The sequence below is a fragment of the Phascolarctos cinereus genome, unplaced genomic scaffold (genome assembly GCF_003287225.1).
Source record: "Phascolarctos cinereus isolate Bilbo 61053 unplaced genomic scaffold, phaCin_HiC Scaffold_2;HRSCAF=192, whole genome shotgun sequence".
NCBI classification, from domain to species: Eukaryota; Metazoa; Chordata; class Mammalia; order Diprotodontia; family Phascolarctidae; genus Phascolarctos; species Phascolarctos cinereus.
The window spans coordinates 34811046-34829850 of NW_027555625.1; the positions used below are offsets into that span (position 1 = coordinate 34811046).

At 45.7% G+C, this 18805-nt stretch overlaps 1 protein-coding gene across 2 annotated transcripts in view; it reads right to left on the minus strand.

Annotated features, from left to right (window-relative positions):
* Positions 1-18805, minus strand: part of REEP1 (receptor accessory protein 1) — a 141607-nt gene that overhangs the window by 13707 nt on the left and 109095 nt on the right. Inside the window, exons 6-7 of one of the 2 annotated variants that reach the window (XM_020969497.2) lie at positions 14623-14800; positions 4944-4979 (exon numbers count right to left, since the gene is read on the minus strand). In XM_020969497.2, coding sequence (XP_020825156.1) covers positions 4944-4979; positions 14623-14800 — 214 coding nt within the window. The remainder of the gene's footprint in view (positions 1-4943; positions 4980-14622; positions 14801-18805) is intronic. The other variant, XM_020969498.2, reaches the window with a different exon arrangement.

The window sequence follows — 18805 nt, forward strand, 5'->3', positions numbered from 1 at the left end:
GCTAGTGCCTTCCCTCTGAGGTGACCTTTCACCTACTCTGTATAGTTCTCATATGTACCCAGTTGTCTCTCCCATCAGAATGTACTCTCCTTGAGGGTAGGGAGCATGTTTCTGCCATCTTTGTATCCTTAGCACACAGCACCTAGAACATATTAAGTGTTTAATAGATGCCTGTTGACTTTCTGACTTATCTGGAAAATGGGTAACTGAGTTAGTTTTTACTTGTTGTTACAATTTATTCCAACAGTGCAAACTTTAGGGTTTCCCTACAGTTGTGTACCCAGGACATCTGTATCACTAAAACAGATCATTTCTTTAAGATGCAACTTTTTGTAACTCTAAGACATGGTGCCAAAGCCACCACTGGCTATGCCAGGTTCTCAGGCTGGTCCTATTACCATGACCTTTTGAAATAAGAGAGTCAGAATCACCAAATGTTAGAGATAGAGGGTATCACAGAGCTCACAGAGCATCATGGCATTTAGAGCTAAGAGGGATATGCATCATTACCATCATCAATAAGCATTTATTAAGTACTTACTGTATACCAGGCACTGTACTAATCACTAGGGAGACAAAGAAAGGGCAAAAACAGTCCCTGCTTCAGAAGCAAACACTTCTGAGGAGGGACAGAGTTAAAAGAGAGAATAGAATAAATGGTGGGTGGGATAAGATGAAGGGAAATATAGTAGTCACAATATGACTACTATGGAAGTGTTTTGCGTGACTACATGTGTATAACCTGTATTGAGTTGCTTGCCTTCTCAGTGTGGGGGGGAGGAAGGGAGAAAATTTGGAACCCCAAATTTTAAAAACAAATGTTAAAAATTGTTTTCATATGCAACTGGGAAGTAAGATATACAGGCAATGGGGCGTAGAAATCTATCCTGCCCAACAGGAAGAAGAGGAAGGGTATAAGAGAAGGGAGGCAGTGATAGAAGGGAGGGCAGATTAGGCTAAAGGGCATTCAAAATGTACGCTGTCTTGGGGTTGGGGGAGAAATGAGATTGGGAGGAAATTTGGAATTCAAAATCTTGTGGAAGTGAATGTTGAAAACTAAAAATAAATAAACAAATGTTTAATATATATACATATATGTGTACACATACATACATATATATACATACATATACATACATATATACATATACACGTATATACATACATACATATACATACATATACATACATATATGTGTATATATATATAAAAGAAAGAGCTAGAATTAAGTAAGTACCCAATTGATGAGGGGGAAAAAAAAAGAAAAAAGAAAAAAAAGTCCCTGCCCTCCAGAAGCTTACATTCTACAGAGAATGTAACACCTACAAAGATAAGTAAATACAAGACGGTTTGAGGTGGGGAGAGAGAGCCCTAGCGAGTAGGGAGGGAGACCAGGAAAGGCTTCCCACAGGAGGGGAGACTTGAGCTGAGCCTTGAAGGAAGCTAAGCATTGAAATAGGCAAGGTGAGGAAACTGAGGCAAAAGAGGGGACCCCAGAAGTCATCTTATTGGACCCCCTCATTTTACAGATGGGAAAACTGAGGCCAAGAGAGGTTAAACAACTTACCCAAGGTAAAAAAAGGGGGTGGGGGGGTTGGGAGTAAATAGCAAAGCTGAGATTTGGACCCAAGTCTTATGACTTCAAACGCATTTCTCTTTCCCCTGCCCCCTGGTGGCTCATATGCATACTTTACCTACCAATACAAGAGTTCCGCTCTGTCCTCTCTAGCCAGGGACAAACTCTAACCAAAAGGTACCACCCATAATAAGGCAGCTATGTGGCTGAAATGGATAGAGTACTGGAGAGATCCGAGTTCAAATCCTGCCCAAGACATTTTCAGCTTCCTCATCAGTAAAAGGGAAATAATAATAATAGCACCTACTTCACAGGATCAAATGAGATAGTATATGTGATGTAAAGTGCTTTGTAAACTTTAAAGTGCTGCATTGAATCTATTCCTTATTATTATTATTATAGGATTCCCGTCCCACAATGTCAAAAAAGGTTTTTACATGTAACTGGGGGAAAATAAAATAGTATTTTTAAAAATATAACTGGGAAATATTTAACAAAATAAATAAAAATACACTAAGACATAGACAATGTTAATTTGTGTTTTTCTAAGTTGATCCGCAGCCAGTAGTGATCTTTAAGTGCAGCTTAGTGACTGAGGTCTCTATGAGTTGGACATCATTGCTCTAGACAAAGATACTTCCCCCAAGCAGCTCACCAACCTATCCACCTCTATAACTACACTCCTACCTTCTCCCCATTTTCACTCCTCACTTCTGACCATCCTCTGTACCCTCACCCTCCTAGAGTTTAGGAATTTCTATATGCATCAGGGTACAGACAACTAAAGACCTAATCTCCCAAATCAAGAGAACATCATTTGGTCCAGGGGAATGAGAGAAGAGGAAAAGGGCAATTGAGAAAGGGAAAAGGAGAAGGGGCAGGGGAAGGGAAGGAGGAAAGAAGGTGAATCAGCTAAGATGGAAAGCCAAGGTTCACTCCAGATGCCCAGGCTCCAATCCACTCTGTTACTCTAATCAAATGCTCTCAGTTTCCCTGTTGAAAGAGACAGTCCCCTTCAGTGGCGGCTGGAGGAGACCCAAATGATGGTGCACTCTTGCTCCCCTTCCTCTTCTGGCCCAAGACAGGTGCTTAGGCTAGTCCTGCCTGTTGCAAACAGTGGCTCATTTTGCTGACTGTTAGCTCTCCTGTGCATACCAACCCCTCTGAGACCTGGGCCATCACTTCTAATAGACATGCAGGGACCAGAAAAACTTAAAGCCGGAGCCAGAATGCAGAAATGGCCTAGAAAGGGAAGAGAAAAGGGTCTCTTTGGGGGGAAGAGAAAGGGCGTTTTAAAAAATGACTGACCATCTGTTGCAAATGCTTTAACTCCTGAACTGCCTGAAGGCAAAGAACTAGACCAACATCTGAGGATTCTCCCAACCTCTCTCTACTACCAGCTCTAGGAGCCTAAAGTTTTGACAGATAGCATCAGTGAGAGTCACAAAATTGGAGACATGGAAGTGACCTCAGTGCCCTCTGGACCAATGCGTATACAAAAGGTATATTGGACAATTGGTTTGCAAAACGCTTTACAAACAGCTCATTTGATTCTCACAACAACCCTGGGAGACAGGCGCTATTTTTATCTCTGTTTCATAGTCAAGGAAACTGAGGCAAAGGTTAAATGACTTGTCCAGGGTCACACAGCTGATAAGTATCTGAGTTGGATTTGAACTCAGGTCTTCCTGACTCCAAATCCAGCACTCTATGTGTGGTGCCACCTAGCTATCTAGGCAAAGGGACATAAAAATGTCTTTCTTTCCCTTCTTTGCAGAGGTGGGGGACCAGAGGTGTGGAACACTGCATCTACTATCAGACTCAGTTAATTTCAGGCTGGTTAATTTCAATGAACTGTTTTCTCTCCCCCCCCCTTTCTTTTTTATTCTTTGTTACAAGGGACAGTTCTCTGGGTAGGGGAAAGGGCATATATTTAGAAATGAAAGAGATGTAAAAATATATATTAATAAATACTAAAAATAAATGCTTCTTTAATGAAAGTCACTTTTCCTCTCATTGACCCCAGGAAATTCTCTAAGGCTCTATAAGTCACAGATGAGTTCCAGATCTGCATTGTTGGAGGGAATTTCCATGTGGGGAGTTCTTTGCATGGAAGAAATTACAGGTTCAGACTCTCCTGAAACGCAGACTTGCTGCACACCCCATAAACAGCCACAGACCGGTTTTGTTCGGTTGATTTTTAAGGAGAAAGGATTTTAATGAGGATCAGGAAGCATGAGGATTTTCCTGAAAATTTATAGCTTGGTACACTCATACAAATCATCAAACCATCAAAAAGTCTATCAATTGAGAAAGCAATTATTCACAGTAACCTGAAAGATCCAGGGCCCATGGTTTCTTGTCCACAGGTGGAATGCCACAGATTCTTAAACCACTAAGGAAAGTAGGGTTGGGGTACGTGGGGAAGGAGAGAGAGGAAGGCAGGGGACAAGGGGGAGGGGGTGGGAAAGGGGCAGCTAAAGAGAAAGGAGGGAGGTCTCTCTCCCCTTGGAAAGCCCACGCCCCCAGAATTATGTGTCTACAGCCTTCCCTGCTCAGGATGGCAGCGTCCCCAGCCCCACCCTTTCCTCCATCTGTTCTCATGCGGTCAAAGCCATCTCAAGCAGCTAGAGGATGCCAATGAGTTCGGCTGTGGTGCAGGGCTGGTGGAGGGAGGGGAGGGAAATGGGGGAGGGGAGAGGAAGGCAGGCTGCTCATTAGCTCGGCAAACTCAACGCTCCAAACTGTTAGAGCCACATGGTGAGCACGTGGGGCGTGGCAGGGGGGATGGAGAGGAGAACCCTGGGGTCTGGGATGCATCTGCTAGGATGCTGTGCTGATAGGGGATCACTACTTACACTGGGCCTCCCAGAAGCAGGAGGAGGCTTGGTTTTGGGGTTCTCCAACCCCATTTAGAATGGAGGCTTTGAGAAATTCTGGGCTTGCTCCTTCTAAGTACAGAGAAATTGGGGCTCTAGCCCACAGACTCCCAATGCACAGGGGGCTCTGGTGGACATTCTCTGTGGCATCTGTAGGACTTGGAGAAGCCCAAGTGCCCTGGTTCCTCCAGCCTCCACCCCCCATGAGTTACCAGAGTACCCATGCCCACCTCAGGGCATTTTAGACAAGTCAGGCAGCCCCGTCCCTGTAAGACTACCTCTGCTCCCTTCTTCAAGACACAAAGGGATAGATATGGGGAGCTATGGAAGAACCAGGATTCCTCTTCCTCCCACAAAGCACAACACAAGAACCACACAGCTGACAGGGGCCCCCAGTTATCAGGGTCCAAAGGTCAGGTTAGAAACGTCACAGCCATCAGGCCACTACAGAGCAGAGAGGATGGGACCTTGGGTCCCTCCCACTCACCTTTCCGGGTCCTACATGAGGAGCAGCAGGTACACACTGGAGACAGAACAAATCGGCCATCAGTGATGCTCTGGGGAGCAGAGGAGGGCATGAGACCCATGACAGAGGGGCAAGAGGGATCGATTTGGGGTCAAAAGACCTGGTTCAAATCCTACTTTACTCCTCATGAGGGATCTGCCAGGTCATTTAGTCTTTCCAGGTGGGCCTCAGTTTCTTGAGTAGAATGGGGGCATGAGAGAGACACGGGCACGGTGGCTGAATGGCGTATCCTCCTTGAAATTCCTGTAAAACCTTTTGTGACCCCAAAGCGATGCTGAAATGAGAGTTTAGAAACACTACCATCCAATACCCCCCAAAGTAGGCTCTGGGAACTCTGTCCTCATTCTTAGGAAATGAGACTGTTGGATTGAGTAGCTGAGAAGGTCCCTTCTGGATGGAAATCTATGAGCCTACACATCTCCGGAGTCACACTGCCCAGAGGAGCCTAGAAAGCATTGGGAGGGTGAGCTGCAGAAGGTCCAGAGGAGGGCAGCCAGGATGGGGAGGAGCCTTGCCTTTGAGCCATGTGAGGAACAGAAGAAAGGGATAGAGCATTGGATTTCGAGTCAGGAAGTCACATTTACTGGCTGTGTGACCCTAGGTAAGTCATGCAACCTCTGACTACCTCAGTTTCTTCCACTGAAAAATGGAGATAATAGCACCTACCTCCCAGGGTTGTTGGGTGGATAAAATAACATTTGTAAAGTGCTTCGAAAACCTTAAAGCACTATATAAATGCTAGTTGTTATTATTATTATTATTATTGTTATTATTATTGTTCTCTTGCTGAGCCTAGAATGCCCTCCTCCCTTTTCTACTGATGAAGAAAGAGGCCTAGGGAACTGAGTTGGCTTGCTTTGAACCTTGAGCCTCTGTCACATAATTCTAGCACTTTTCCTGCTACCCTCTGTGTTCCCCACCACCCCTGGTAGATTTGTACCCAAGTGAATCACCAGAAGTAGGTAATCCCATGAAATCTCCAAGGCCCAGCTCACATCCCACCTCTCCCATGGGGCCCACCCCCTTCTGTAAGCCCAACAGAAGCCCACACCCATGCTGCCTCACTCTCCTCGGAATTCTCATCACACTGATCACCACACACAAATGAACACATAACTGGATGCCATTTTGTCTTCCTCTCTGATCCCGATGTGTAAGCCCATAGCCCCAAAAGTCCCGAAGGGCAGAGACACAACCATCTTCTATTATATTTATATTGTTTTAGGAGAAATACATTAGGGCTGCCCCAGAAGACAATCCCACTTCCGAGCCAACCCCAACCCCAAGCTTGAGCCCCAAGTTCACCTACATGGCTCTTGCCAGACTTTTCCCTAAAGAATCCCCAGCCTGGGCCTTGGCCTAACCCCTAGAACCTTTAACTATGGGAAGACACAGAGGTACCATAGTACAGTAAATTCTAAGTCAGAGGACCTGGGCTCTACCTTACCACCATAGTCACTCACTACCTGGAGGACTGGAGACAAGTCGCTTGACCTTTCCAGGGCTCAGTTTGCTCATCTATAAAATGGGTAGGTTATATGCCTACCCTCTTAGGTCTCATCCTGCTCTAAATCTCTGATTTCTGGTCTCATGACAGCACCTCCTCCCCTGCCCCAGAACTATCAAATGGAAGGGGAATTAAGTTTATTTTACATAGCTCCTGAGGGCAGAATGGGTGGAAATGACAGAGTCAGATTTAGACTCAGTGGAAGGAAGAGCTTGCTAATAATAACCATTCCAGGGCCAGGAGTTTCTATGATGGCGCCCTGGGTCATGTTTACCATAGCTGACGTTTTCCTGGAGGGGGCTTCTATTTAAAGCCTGTATGGCTTCAATCCTGGCCCCTGGGTCAGCCCATTGCTATGTCCTGCCCTATCCCACCACTCCCTCCCAGCCCCCTAAGCCACAAGTCAAAGGGAAGAAGTAATGAGGAGAAAATGGTCACATTTCAGCAGAGCTCACCCTCTGCACAATCCACCTGCTGAGCTAGGGTTTATCCAGGGTCCTCCCAGGTCTGAGCCCCAAAGGGGAGAACTTGACTCTACAGCCTCGAGAAGCCCTTGGAAAAATGGGGGTGTCCTAAGGGAGCCTGCCACCAGTGCTCATGATGATAAATGATAGGAATCATGGGAGATTGCCTTTCTACAGAGCACTTGGAGATGTGCAAAGCGCTTTACATAGGATATCCCCACAACAACTTTGAAAGGTAGGTGTTCTTATTATCCCCATTTTATAGTTAAGGAAATTAATGGTCCGAAGCTGGATTTGAATTCAGGTCTTCCTAACTCCAGGTCTGACACACTCTCCCCCTAATTGCCTAATAGAGGGCAGCAGGGGCTGCAGCAATCATGAAAAGCACAAAGAACAAACAGCAATGAATCCAAAATGTGTTTTTAGCTGGCCCTGGAATGTAGACACACACACACACAAACAGATGTAGACACAGACACGCACACAGACACACAAACACAGACATAGACACACAGATAGACAGACACACAGAGACACACACAGACACAGAAACACAGAGACATATAGACACACACAGATACAGACACACACACACAAACAGATGTAGACACACACACACAGACACACACATAGACACACACACAGACACACACACAGATACACAAACACAGACATAGACACACAGATACACACACAGACACAGAAACACAGAGACAAATATAGACACACACACAGATACACACACACACACACACACACACACACTTACTCCCACACGTACTCTGAATTCAAGTCAATGGCCTGGGCAGCTGTAGATAGCACATTGAAGATGGTTTCATCTAGCCCAGCGTTTCCTAACCCCTTTCTGTGTCTTGGACACTTTGGGTGACATTCTGGCTGAGTCTATGGACTCCTTAGAATCACACTGCTAAATGCATGAGATAAAATATATATATTTATAAAGGAAGCCAATTATTTTGGAATAAAGACACCATGTTTTCCTGTTCAAGTTCATAGATCCCCTGAAATCTATCTGTGGACTCCAGGTTAAGAATTTCTGATACAGGCAAAGTGCTTTACCCACCTTGAAGCACTATATTATGAACATCCCCGTCACCCTCTAGCTATTAATGGTTAATAGAGGTACCTTGGGGTAGTCGATAGAGCTGTTCTCAAGGCTAGAAGACCTGGGTTCAAGTTTTGCCTTTTATCCTTTCTGGCTCTATACCCTGGGTATGTTACACTCCCTCAGTTCTCTAAGCGTCTCTAAAATTCCAAGTTGCAGGGAGGGTGCCAACCTGCCTAGGTGGAAAGAGTTTCTTTATCTGAGAGTTCTCTAGATTACTGAAATCACAGATGCAGTCCCCATCCCTATCCTATTCATGGTTAACTGTTTGGATCATGAAGAGGATTCACAAGGATGCCCTTGGCCCCAACAGCCCAAGAGGCATTAGAGCCCCTGAACCCACCCAGCTTCTACTGTTAAGAGATGCTTTTCAGGGGCAGCTAGGTGGAGCAGTGGATACAGTACCGGCCTTGAAGTCAGGAGGACCTGGGTTCAAATCTGGCCTCAGACCAAACACTTTGACACTCACTAGCTGTGTGACCCTGGGCAAGTCACTTAACCCCAATTGCCTAAAAAATAAAAAAGATGCTTTTCTAGGGCTATCAACCCCATGAAGGTTAAGCCCCATGATGAATCTTTTTTTTTTTGAGGCAATCAGGGCTAAGTGACTTGCCCAAGGTCACATGGCTAGTAAGCATCTGAGACAGGATTTGAACTCAGGTCTTCCTGACTCCAGGGCCAGTGCTCTTATCCACTATGCCACCTAGCTGCCCCCATCATGAATCACTTGTAAGGAGCCAGCAGCAACAGCTGCCCTAGAATTTCTCCCTTGAATGGACACAGCAGGAGCAAGAACTCATGGGAAAGAAAAGCCGAAAATCCAGATCCCAAGAGAGTTTCCAGAAGGCAAAGGCTGCTCTGAGAGCAGAGAGGAGCGAGGCTCTTCAATCACAGGACGCTGGGTCTGTCCGTGACTTGCTGTTTCCCTCTCTCAGCTGGAAGGATGAGTCAGGAGCAGGGCTGTTGGGCAGCTCGATACCATGTATGTCTAAAAATCACCCTGAGCCCTAGCCAGCTCTGGCAGATGCTCACTGCTCAGATGCCCTGGCCCTCCCTCCCCCCAGCTCCAAGACACTGCCTGATAAAGCCAGGGTTCTGGAGCTGCCTTAGCTTCCGTTAGCCTAGCTAGCCCCATCACCCAGCCTCCTGGTGTCCCCCTCCTCACACCGAGGTCAAGAGGCCCTTCCTTCTCATCTACCCCACCCTCAGAGTAAAGAGGCAGTCTGGGGCCACGGAAAGAGAGCCGAATTGGAAACCAAAGGACCTGGTTCTGATTCCAGCACTAGAATTCACCGTGTGTTGTCCAATCCCTGGGCCTCAGTTTCCTTCTCTGTAAAACAAGGGAACGGACTAGATGGTTCTTCCAGATTTAAATCTACGATCTCATGTTTTGGGAGCTCAGAGGCAGGAGACATCAATTCTAGTTGAAGGGATCAGGGAAGGACAGGAGAGCAGAGGCATCTGGAAAGCAGACTCTCCCATGCTTTTTGCCCCCTTCTAGGTTTGTTTGTTTGTTTAGGCAATTGGGGTTAAGTGACTTGCCCAGGGTCACACAGCTAGTACGTGTCAAGTGTTTGGTCTGAGGCCTGATTTGAACTCCGGTCTTCCTGACTTCAGGGCCAGTGCTCTATCCACTGCACCAACTAGCTGCCTGTAGGATTTTTAAAAAACTCTTTAATACTCTTTTTCCAGGAAGAGAATCCTTGCCTACTTCTTCCTAAAGCAGAGCCCTTCCTCTGCTTGCCAACCCACTCCTTTCCCCCAGGCTAATCTTGGACTTCATTTACAAGTAGAAAAAAGGGGAGGGACGGGGACACCAGGACTCTTGAAATCACGCAGGAGCCCTGGTCTTCCCAATCCCTTCCAATTCCCTGGGTAAAGAAAATTCCCCCTACTCTGAATCCCCAATACCACTAATAGATCTATACTCTCAAGAAATCAAAAGGGGCAGCTAGGTGGCGCAGTGGATAGAGCTCCAGGAGGATCTGAGTTCAAATCTGGATGCAGGCACTTGACACTAGCTATGTGACACTGGGCAAGTCACTTAGCTCCAATTGCCTTACCAAAAGAAAAAAAAAAGAAAAAAAAAAAAAAAGAAATCAAAGCGGAAGAGGACCCATCTGTACAAAGACATTTATAGCAGCTCTTTTTGTAGTGTCAAAGAATTGTAAACCAAGTGATGCCTATCGATTGGAGAATGGTTGAACAAATTACAACATATGAATGTGATGGAATATTTTTGTGCTGTAAGAAATGACGAAGGGGATGGATGCAGAGAAACCTGGGAAGACTTGTATGAACCAATGCAGAGTGAAGTAAGAAGAACCAGGAGAATATACCGTAGCAAAATTGGGAAGACAAATAACTTTGAAGATCTTAAGAACTCTGACCAATGCAATGATTAACTATGATTCCAGAGGATGGGTGGTGAAGCCTGTTGCCCAGTTCCTAACAGAGAAGTGGTGGACTGAGGGAGCAGGGTGAGATACACATTTCTGGACATGGCCAATGTGGTTTGCTTGACCGTGCATATTTGTTCCAAGGGTTTTATTTGTCTTTGTTTCTTCTAAATTGGGCGGGAGGAAGGAGAGAAAATTTGTTGTTGTTCAGTCATTTCAGTTGTGTGTGTCCCAACCTTTGTGACCCCATTGGGAGTTTTCCTAGCAAAAATACTGATGTGGTTTGCCATTTCCTTCTCCAGCTCATTTTACAGATGGGGAAACTGAGGCAAACAGGGTGAAGTGACTTGGTCAGGGTCTCACACCTAGTAATACATACTTGTTAAATTAAAAATAAAATAAAATGGAAAAAAAGCAATTTTTGGACAGGGCTGACCCAACCTTCCCTAGCTTTCCTCAAATAATGTTGCTGCCTGTTTGATATGCATAAGGAATATTGGAGAAAAAACAGGCTCAACATTAAAGGCATGGTGAAAAACCAGGTCCCTCTTATTGGGCTGCTTTTTGGAGGCTCTGGATGGATGTCTTACAATTTAGAAGGAACGATAGGTCATCATTACTACTACTACTACTACTACTACTAACCACCACCACCACCACCACCACCACTACCATTTCCACTATCACTGCCACTACCACTACCACTCCTCCTCCCTCCTCCTCCTCCTCCTCCTACTACTACTAATAATAAAGGTTTGCCAAGTGATTTACAAATATTACCTAGTTTTATTCTCACAATAACCCTGGGGAGGTGGGTGCTACTATTAACAGCCATTTTAGAGATGAAGAAGCTGAGGTAGACAAAGATTAAGTCACTTGCACAGCTTGTAAGTGTCTGAGGCTGCATTTGAACTCAGGTCTTCCTGACTCCAGGCCCAGCCTCCTATCCAATGTGTCACCTGGCTTTCTCTACACATCCTGGCCCAATGAAGCTCAGAGCCTTCCAAATGGGACATCCGGAATCAGCCTAGCCCCTCACTGCATAAGGGGGCATTGTGCTGACGTGGAAAGAGCCCTCCAGTGACCTGGGACTTGCCCCTTAATCCTCACAGGTCAGAGTTTTCCTCACTTGCAAATTGAAGGGGTTGGATCAGAAGGGCTTAACCCAAGACCTCTCCAGACTCTAATTCTATGACCATCTTTGTGGCCCCTGCTTAGGACACAGCCTGGTGCAAGAACCACGAGGGTCTCCTGCCAACCCCTCGGATTACCTCAGGGAGCCCTTCCACCTCGCTGAGGCCTGAGTGCCTGCTCCCGGCCCTGGCCTGTGGACGCTGCCTGACAGTCCAGAGATGCTTTATTTTGGGCTGCGGCCACTACAAGCAATTCTGTCCTTGTATGGTCCCCCACCCCAGGCAAGTGGGACAGCTGCCACCAGCCAGGCTGAGAAAATCCCCAGGATGCCAGACTGCTCAGCAGAGCAATCTCCAAAGGCAGCTTCCTTCATGCCTCTGGGAAGCATCTTGGCATAGTGAGGCTAGTAAGTAACAGAGCATACGAATGCCATATCAGATGTTTGCTATTGGGGTCACCCCTGGGCAACTCATCTAGGTGTTAAGTGCCTTGGTTTCCTCATCTGTAAAATGGGGGTAATAATTGCATCTACCTCCCAGGTTGTTGTGAGCATAATAAATGAGATAATGATTTCTAAAGTGCTTACTGTGGTGACCAGCACATAGTAAGTTCTTTATAAATATTAGCTATTATTACTACTGGAATAATATATCCACCAGTCAATCAACAAACATACGTTAAGGTATTTTTAGTATGTACTGGGCACGATGTGTCGAAGCTGGCTCCACTGCTTTCTCTGCCCCTTCTCACCAGCTTCCACGGTAGAAAATCCTGAAGTTAGGAGTCAGAGAAACCTGGCTTCTCCTCCCAGGTCCATTCTTTACTCACTATGTAACCCTAGGCAAGCCATTAAAATTCTCCAGGCCTCAGTTTCTTTATCTGTAAAATGTAAGTTCATAAGATCATAGGATCATGGATTTTGGTGTGAGTGGGGATAATAATAAGTAATAATAATAATAATAGCTAGCATTTTTATAACGTTTTAAAATTGGCCAAGTGCTTTATAAATATTACAACCAGCCTAGGGAGGAGGTGCTATTATTTTCCCCATTTTTACAGATGAGGAAACTGAGGCACAATGCGATTCAGTGACCTGCCCTAGTAGGTTCTTGGGGCTAGATCTGAACTCAGAACTTCCAGCCTCCCAGTTGAATACTTCACTCACTGTGCTAGCTACTTGTAATTGCACCTCGCGAAACATGGTTGTTGGGAGAATCAAAAGAGACATTTGGAAAGCTCTTTGCATCCTTAAAGTGCTATGTAAATGCTCGCTGTTTCTGTTATTATTATTACTGTGTGCACCAGTAATCTGCCAACATCAACAAAAAGAAACATTTATTAAGCACCTGTGTGAAAGGTATTAATTGGGCATAATTAATTTGGGGACACAAAGATAGAATGTGTCCCATCTCTAGGCAGCTGGTGGCACAGTGGATAGAGTACTTGGGCTGGAGTCAAGAAGACTTGAGTTCAAATCCAGCCTTAGATACTTCCTAGCTGTGTGCCCCTGGGTAGGTCACTTAAGTTCTGTATCATCATCTATAAAATGGGGGATAATAACTGTGCCTACCTCCCAGGGTTGTTATGAGGAGCAAATGAGGTAATACTTGTAAAGTGCTTAGCACAGTGCCTGGCACACAGTACATACTAACAGAAATGTTTATTCCCTTCTTCTGCCCTCAAGGAGAGTATGTGCTACTTGGGACTATACATGATCCATACTAAATAAGGAACTGAGAGGCTGCACAGCAGATAGAGGGCTGACCTTCGAGTCTACAAGATCTGAGTTCAAGCTCTGCTAATGACCGCGTGACTGTGGCCAAGACACTTACCTCTTAATTCCCCTGGCAACTCTCTAAAATTGTCATTTGCCGGCAGATTGACGATCTGCGTTGGTGGAGGGAGTTTACACACTAGGAGGTCCTTTCACAGATGAAATCACATTTTCAGATCAAAAGCCAAACCAAAAAAAGATATTTAAATGTGTTTGTGTGTGTGTGTGTGTGTGTGTGTGTGTGCGCACACATGTATAAAGAGAGACAGAGAGAGGAATATATACATACATACATACATAGAGACAGAGAGCTAAGTTACTGAGAACCTTGCCACAGTAGGGCAGAGAAGATTTCAAAGGCATAAGGGTTGTGTTCCCAAGAAAAGGAAATCCTTTGTGGTGCTCCACTGCACTCCTCCTAATCCTAGTGCCAGATCTGATCCTTTGCAGGGGGGCACACTAGGACCCCTCCCCCAGCATGGTCTTCCTCACTGGAGTTGAAAACACTGCATACATTTCTACCACGAGTGTCACTGATGACTTAGACTTGGGTGGGCACATTGTCTCCAGAAGGTCCTGCTTAATCACCTGGGAATGGACTCTGCCAAGAGCTGGAATCAGTTTATCAGATGAACTGACATTTCCAGCACAGAGAGGATGTGCTGGGGGCAGATGAATTTCAGTTGGGATGGAGGGAAATGGGAAGAAGACGATCTGGGTGAGCAGTGGATAAGGGTACTGAGTAGAGCTCTGGGTGTCCAGGTCAAGGGTAGACGGTCCCTGGAGTGGGTCCTAGGGGATGGATGTGGGATGCCATGGGAGAGAGGAGGACACAGAACCCCTCATGGCCAGCTAAGCCACAATTTGGCCACAGGCCAGCCTTGCTTCTCAATCTCTCCTGATCTCCCAGCTTCACCTGATCTGCTTCTATTTCCCCTCTGTCTTTCAAGAAGACAACCCCAGGTCAAGGCTCAATCCTTTCTAGCCCACAGCATTTCCAGAGGACTTCCAGAAGTGATTTCCTTTCTAAAGATGGTCCTTGCCTCCTCACCTGCTGAGTGGACTCCTTATCCTGTGTCCCTGTCATGTGGCTTACTTGGAGAGCAAGGCCACCGGGTGGGAGCCGAGTCCGTCTCTGGATTTTGGACAGCTCCGTTTCACCAGCTACCGCTTTTACTTCCATCCAATGAGATGAAGGAATGCATTTCAGGAGAGAAGAGGAAGAGTTCCACCTACCTGAACTCCCAGCACTTTCAGATGCACTTCTGGACATTTTGGGCTGGCCGTGTTTGCTGCTGGTCCGCACAGTTGCTGAGGGAGGTGGGCCAGAGGGGACAGGGGCCCCATCACCTCGGATGGTAGTGAGGTCTTGCATGCTGAAGCTCCGGAGCCTCTCAGATAAGGCACCTTGTCCCTGGAGTCAATATAGAAGCAAGAAGAGGGGATGGGTCAGGTCTCTGAGTCAAGCAATGTACCTACAGTTAGAGCTCCCGGCCAGAGGGCCACCTTGGAAGGGCTGCAGGTCTTCAATGCAAAGGTGATTAGCTCCAGGCTCTCACTGTGATGGGTGATGACAGAGACCTCCAAATGGGAAGGGAATGTAGTGGAAGGAGAGGCAACCGGGGAGACAACTCGGCACTTGAAATGTAACAAAAAATTTTAATTAAAATAAAAAGAAGAATTTCCCAAAGATGGAAGGATTGAGGGGGAGAAGGGGAGATGTGGAACTTGTTTCCCTTTGTTTTCCACAAAATCTCAGACCATTAGCATTGCATGGGACGTGGGGCTCATCAAGTCCCGATTTTTCACCAGAAAAAGAACTCCCACCATGCCCTCCCCAACAAATGGTCATCCTGCCTTTGCTGGGAGATCCCCAATGAAGGAGAACCTATGCACTCTTGAGGCAACCTAAGACTTTTGGGTGGTTCTAATTATGACTAATTCTCCAAGAATGAAAAAGAACCAGGAGAAATACAGAGGTTTTCTTTTTTATTTTCTTTCTTTCTTTCTTTCTTTCTTTCTTTCTTTCTTTCTTTCTTTCTTTCTTTCTTTCTTTCTTTCTTTCTTTCTTTCTTTCTTTCTCTCTCTCTCTCTCTCTCTCTCTCTCTTTCTTTCTTTCTTTCTTTCTTTCTTTCTTTCTCTCTCTTTCCTTTCTTTCTTTCTTTCTTTTTTTAAATACAGAGTTCTAAGGTGACTCCAGGGAAGGAGGGATAAAATAGGCATAGAGTGAGGGAGGAAGAAAATTTGGAACTAAAAAAAAAATGTTTTAGATGAATGTTAAAAATTATCTTTATGTGGCACCTAGATGGCGCAGTGGATAGAGCTCTGGCCTTAGAGTCAGGAAGACCTGAGTTCAAATCTGGATCAGACACTTGACACTTACTAGCTGCGTGACCCTGGGCAAGAATGTTAACTACCTCATACTCATAGGTCTGGAGGAAGGCCTTCCCAGATGAGATGACTGCCCTTGTGCTCTAGAAACTCAGAAAGCAGAAAATATGGAATCAGGACATTTCTAGAAAGCAGGGCGCTGCTGCAAAGGCCTGCCCAGAAACTGCTACAATGAACAAACAATGGTCAGCTGTGGCAGAGAATGCTGTTTCTAGGCAGGACAACAGAAAAGACATGTTTAATTTGTTTCTAGAATGTTCTAAATATAACTTAGTCACTGTGCCCCACTACGTACACCTTCATCAATCTCCTAACTTTGCACCTCCCTCTCCCAACGTTGGACTTACTCCCCCATCCATTCATCCTTCCATTCTGTATCACCCCTGATTTATTCTGTGTCTCCTCAGCCTAGTTGTATGTCTATAGATTGGTCAAGTCATTTGGTTGGAGGCCATGGACTTCTACCAGGCTGGCTGGCCTGCCCCATCAATGGCTGTTGGTAGAGATGGATGGCTCCTTCATAGAGGCTGCTCCACAATGAAAGTCAGTGGTCTGGGGGGTGGGGTGGGATAGAGAGGGCCCCCTGCTACTCCCAGGTTCTTGGGCTTAGGGTCCTGGCCTGCCTCCTTCAAGGCCTGAAAGGGAGTGGTAGTCAAGGTAAGGGTGATGCTTAGATTTGAGTAGCACATGCCTCTCTTTGTCCTCCCTCAGAATGCCCTGTTGTATCATATTCACTCACTCTCTCAATGTTGCGTACATCTCATATTTTCTAGGTGTTTAAAATGTTTAACAGGATACAGTCTAGGGCAGAGCATCTAGAGACCTCCCTCTAGTGTGACATTGGTTCATTAATCGATATTCCTTGGGAACTCCAGAATGATCAGTTATAAATACACTCAACTGTGTTTTTCCTCTCATCCAAAGGACATCATACAACATTTGGTTAAATAAGCTGCTGAAATATACTATGTCCAGTGAATTTCCCTGATTTATCAGTCTAGTAATCCTTCCAGAAAAGGATATCAGCATAGCTTGGAATGGTTTATGAACCCATACTGGCTTTTACTTGTTTTTTCTAAATGTTTACAAACCATCTCTAAAAACCTATACTGGAATTTTACTAGATATCACTCTCAAGCCAGCCCACAGTTTCTGGAATCAATCCTTTCTCCCCTTAAAAAAAAACTACCTGCAAAAAAGATAAATACTAAGTGTCAAATAAATGGCACATAGAAGTGTAAGTCTCAGGCCACGCGACATGTCTTCTTGAGAGGGGGCAGGGATGGCCTGGGCTCGCATGGACAAGTAACCTCTTTGGGCTTCCCAAACCGCTCTAACCCCAATTCTGCCCCTCAGGTCACCAAGATCTGTCATATGCCCCATGTTGTAGACCAAGAGATGCTGGGACACTGGGCCTAGGTTGGGTGGTGGTAGGGTCAGCCATAAGTGTTTATGAGAAACAAGATTAGACCAGTTGGGTGCTATCTTTAACACAATAAAAGAACATGCTTAGTAAAATGGATTCCAGTCTCATCCAGCTGAAATAAGGCAGGAGATGGGGTTAAGGATCATCAGTCCTGATTTTTGCCCCCTCAGGACCCCAGCCACCTGGGCAAGTGACCAGGATAAAAACAACCTCATTATACCTTTCACCTCCCAGATTTCCGTGGAGGCGTGGGTTTGAGGAAGGGAGGCATGTCCTAAGACTAAAACATATGTGCTATTTAGCCGGTAAGTGTCTGGAATGGGATCTGAATTCAGGACTTCCCGACTCCAAGTTCAGTCCTCTGTTCCTATATCAGACTGCCCCCAGCATGGAAGAGCCATTCCTGGACATTTGCTTATATTACATTTTAGCTGCCATTGTCTCCGATCACCCCTCTGCTACTACAGCATCCCTCCTTCCCCAGGCCTATTTCCATTTTCTGTAGGTGACTTCAGCACTTAACTTGACTTCTAAATTTGCCACCATACTCCACTCCCTGACATAATCTTGGTCACTTCAACAATCATGTTAAAGATAATTCAACATACTTTTGGTTTTCTTTGACTTCACTGATGTCTGCTCCCACATTAGCCACACAGGTATAGTGGATGGGAGACTGGATTTGGAGGGGAGAACATATGGATTCAAATCCATAAGCTATGTCTTCTCTCTGCCTCAATTTCCTCACTTGTAAAATGAGGGGGGAGGTGGCCTTAAGGTCTCTTCCAGCTCTAAATCTAGTATCCAATGACCTCTTTCTGAGGTTTCCAATTTTGTGCTATCTTCTGCAAACAGTCATCTCTCATTTCCTAGACTATATGCACTGCGCCCACTCTTGTGTTTTTTTTGTTGTTGTTTTTTGTTTTAGCTAGGCAATGAGGTTAAGTGACTTGTGCAGGGTCACACAGCTAGTATGTGTTATGTGTCTGAGGCTGGATTTGAACTCAGGTCCTCCTGAATCCAGGGCCAGTGTTCTATCCACTGCGCCAACTAGCTGCCCCCACTGCACCCACTCTTAGCCCTCACCAAGCCCTTGGGTCACTTAACCCATCCCACCTCCCTCAGATGGTTAATTCCCAAAGGGTTCCCTCCTGTTCTAAATCTCAGTGTGTCTACTTCAGTCTTGTCCTTTCCACCGCTGAAACTTTTGGACTCTGACCTTCTTCAGCTCCTATGGGCTGGCCCACAACCCTGGTTAAGCTGTCTATTACAGTCTCTGCTTCTCTCAGAAGATCCCACTGGGTGGCGCTAGAGGAAAACGCCCGAGGATGTAGACTAGGACCCAACTCATTCTGGCTAACTCCAACTTGGCCAAAGAAGCCTTCTCTATCCCTTTGCATTCCGCGGTCCCAGTGGCTATTCCAGGTCTCTCCTTATCACGTCTCACTCAGTGGAGGACTTCATCCTTTACTTTGAGGCACAATGGATAGGGAAGGAGAAGGAAACAAGCATTTATTAAGTCCCTACTTTGTGCCAGGCATGGTGCCAAGTGCTTCACAAATATCATCTCACTAAGACAATGCTGGACTTGGAGACAAGAAG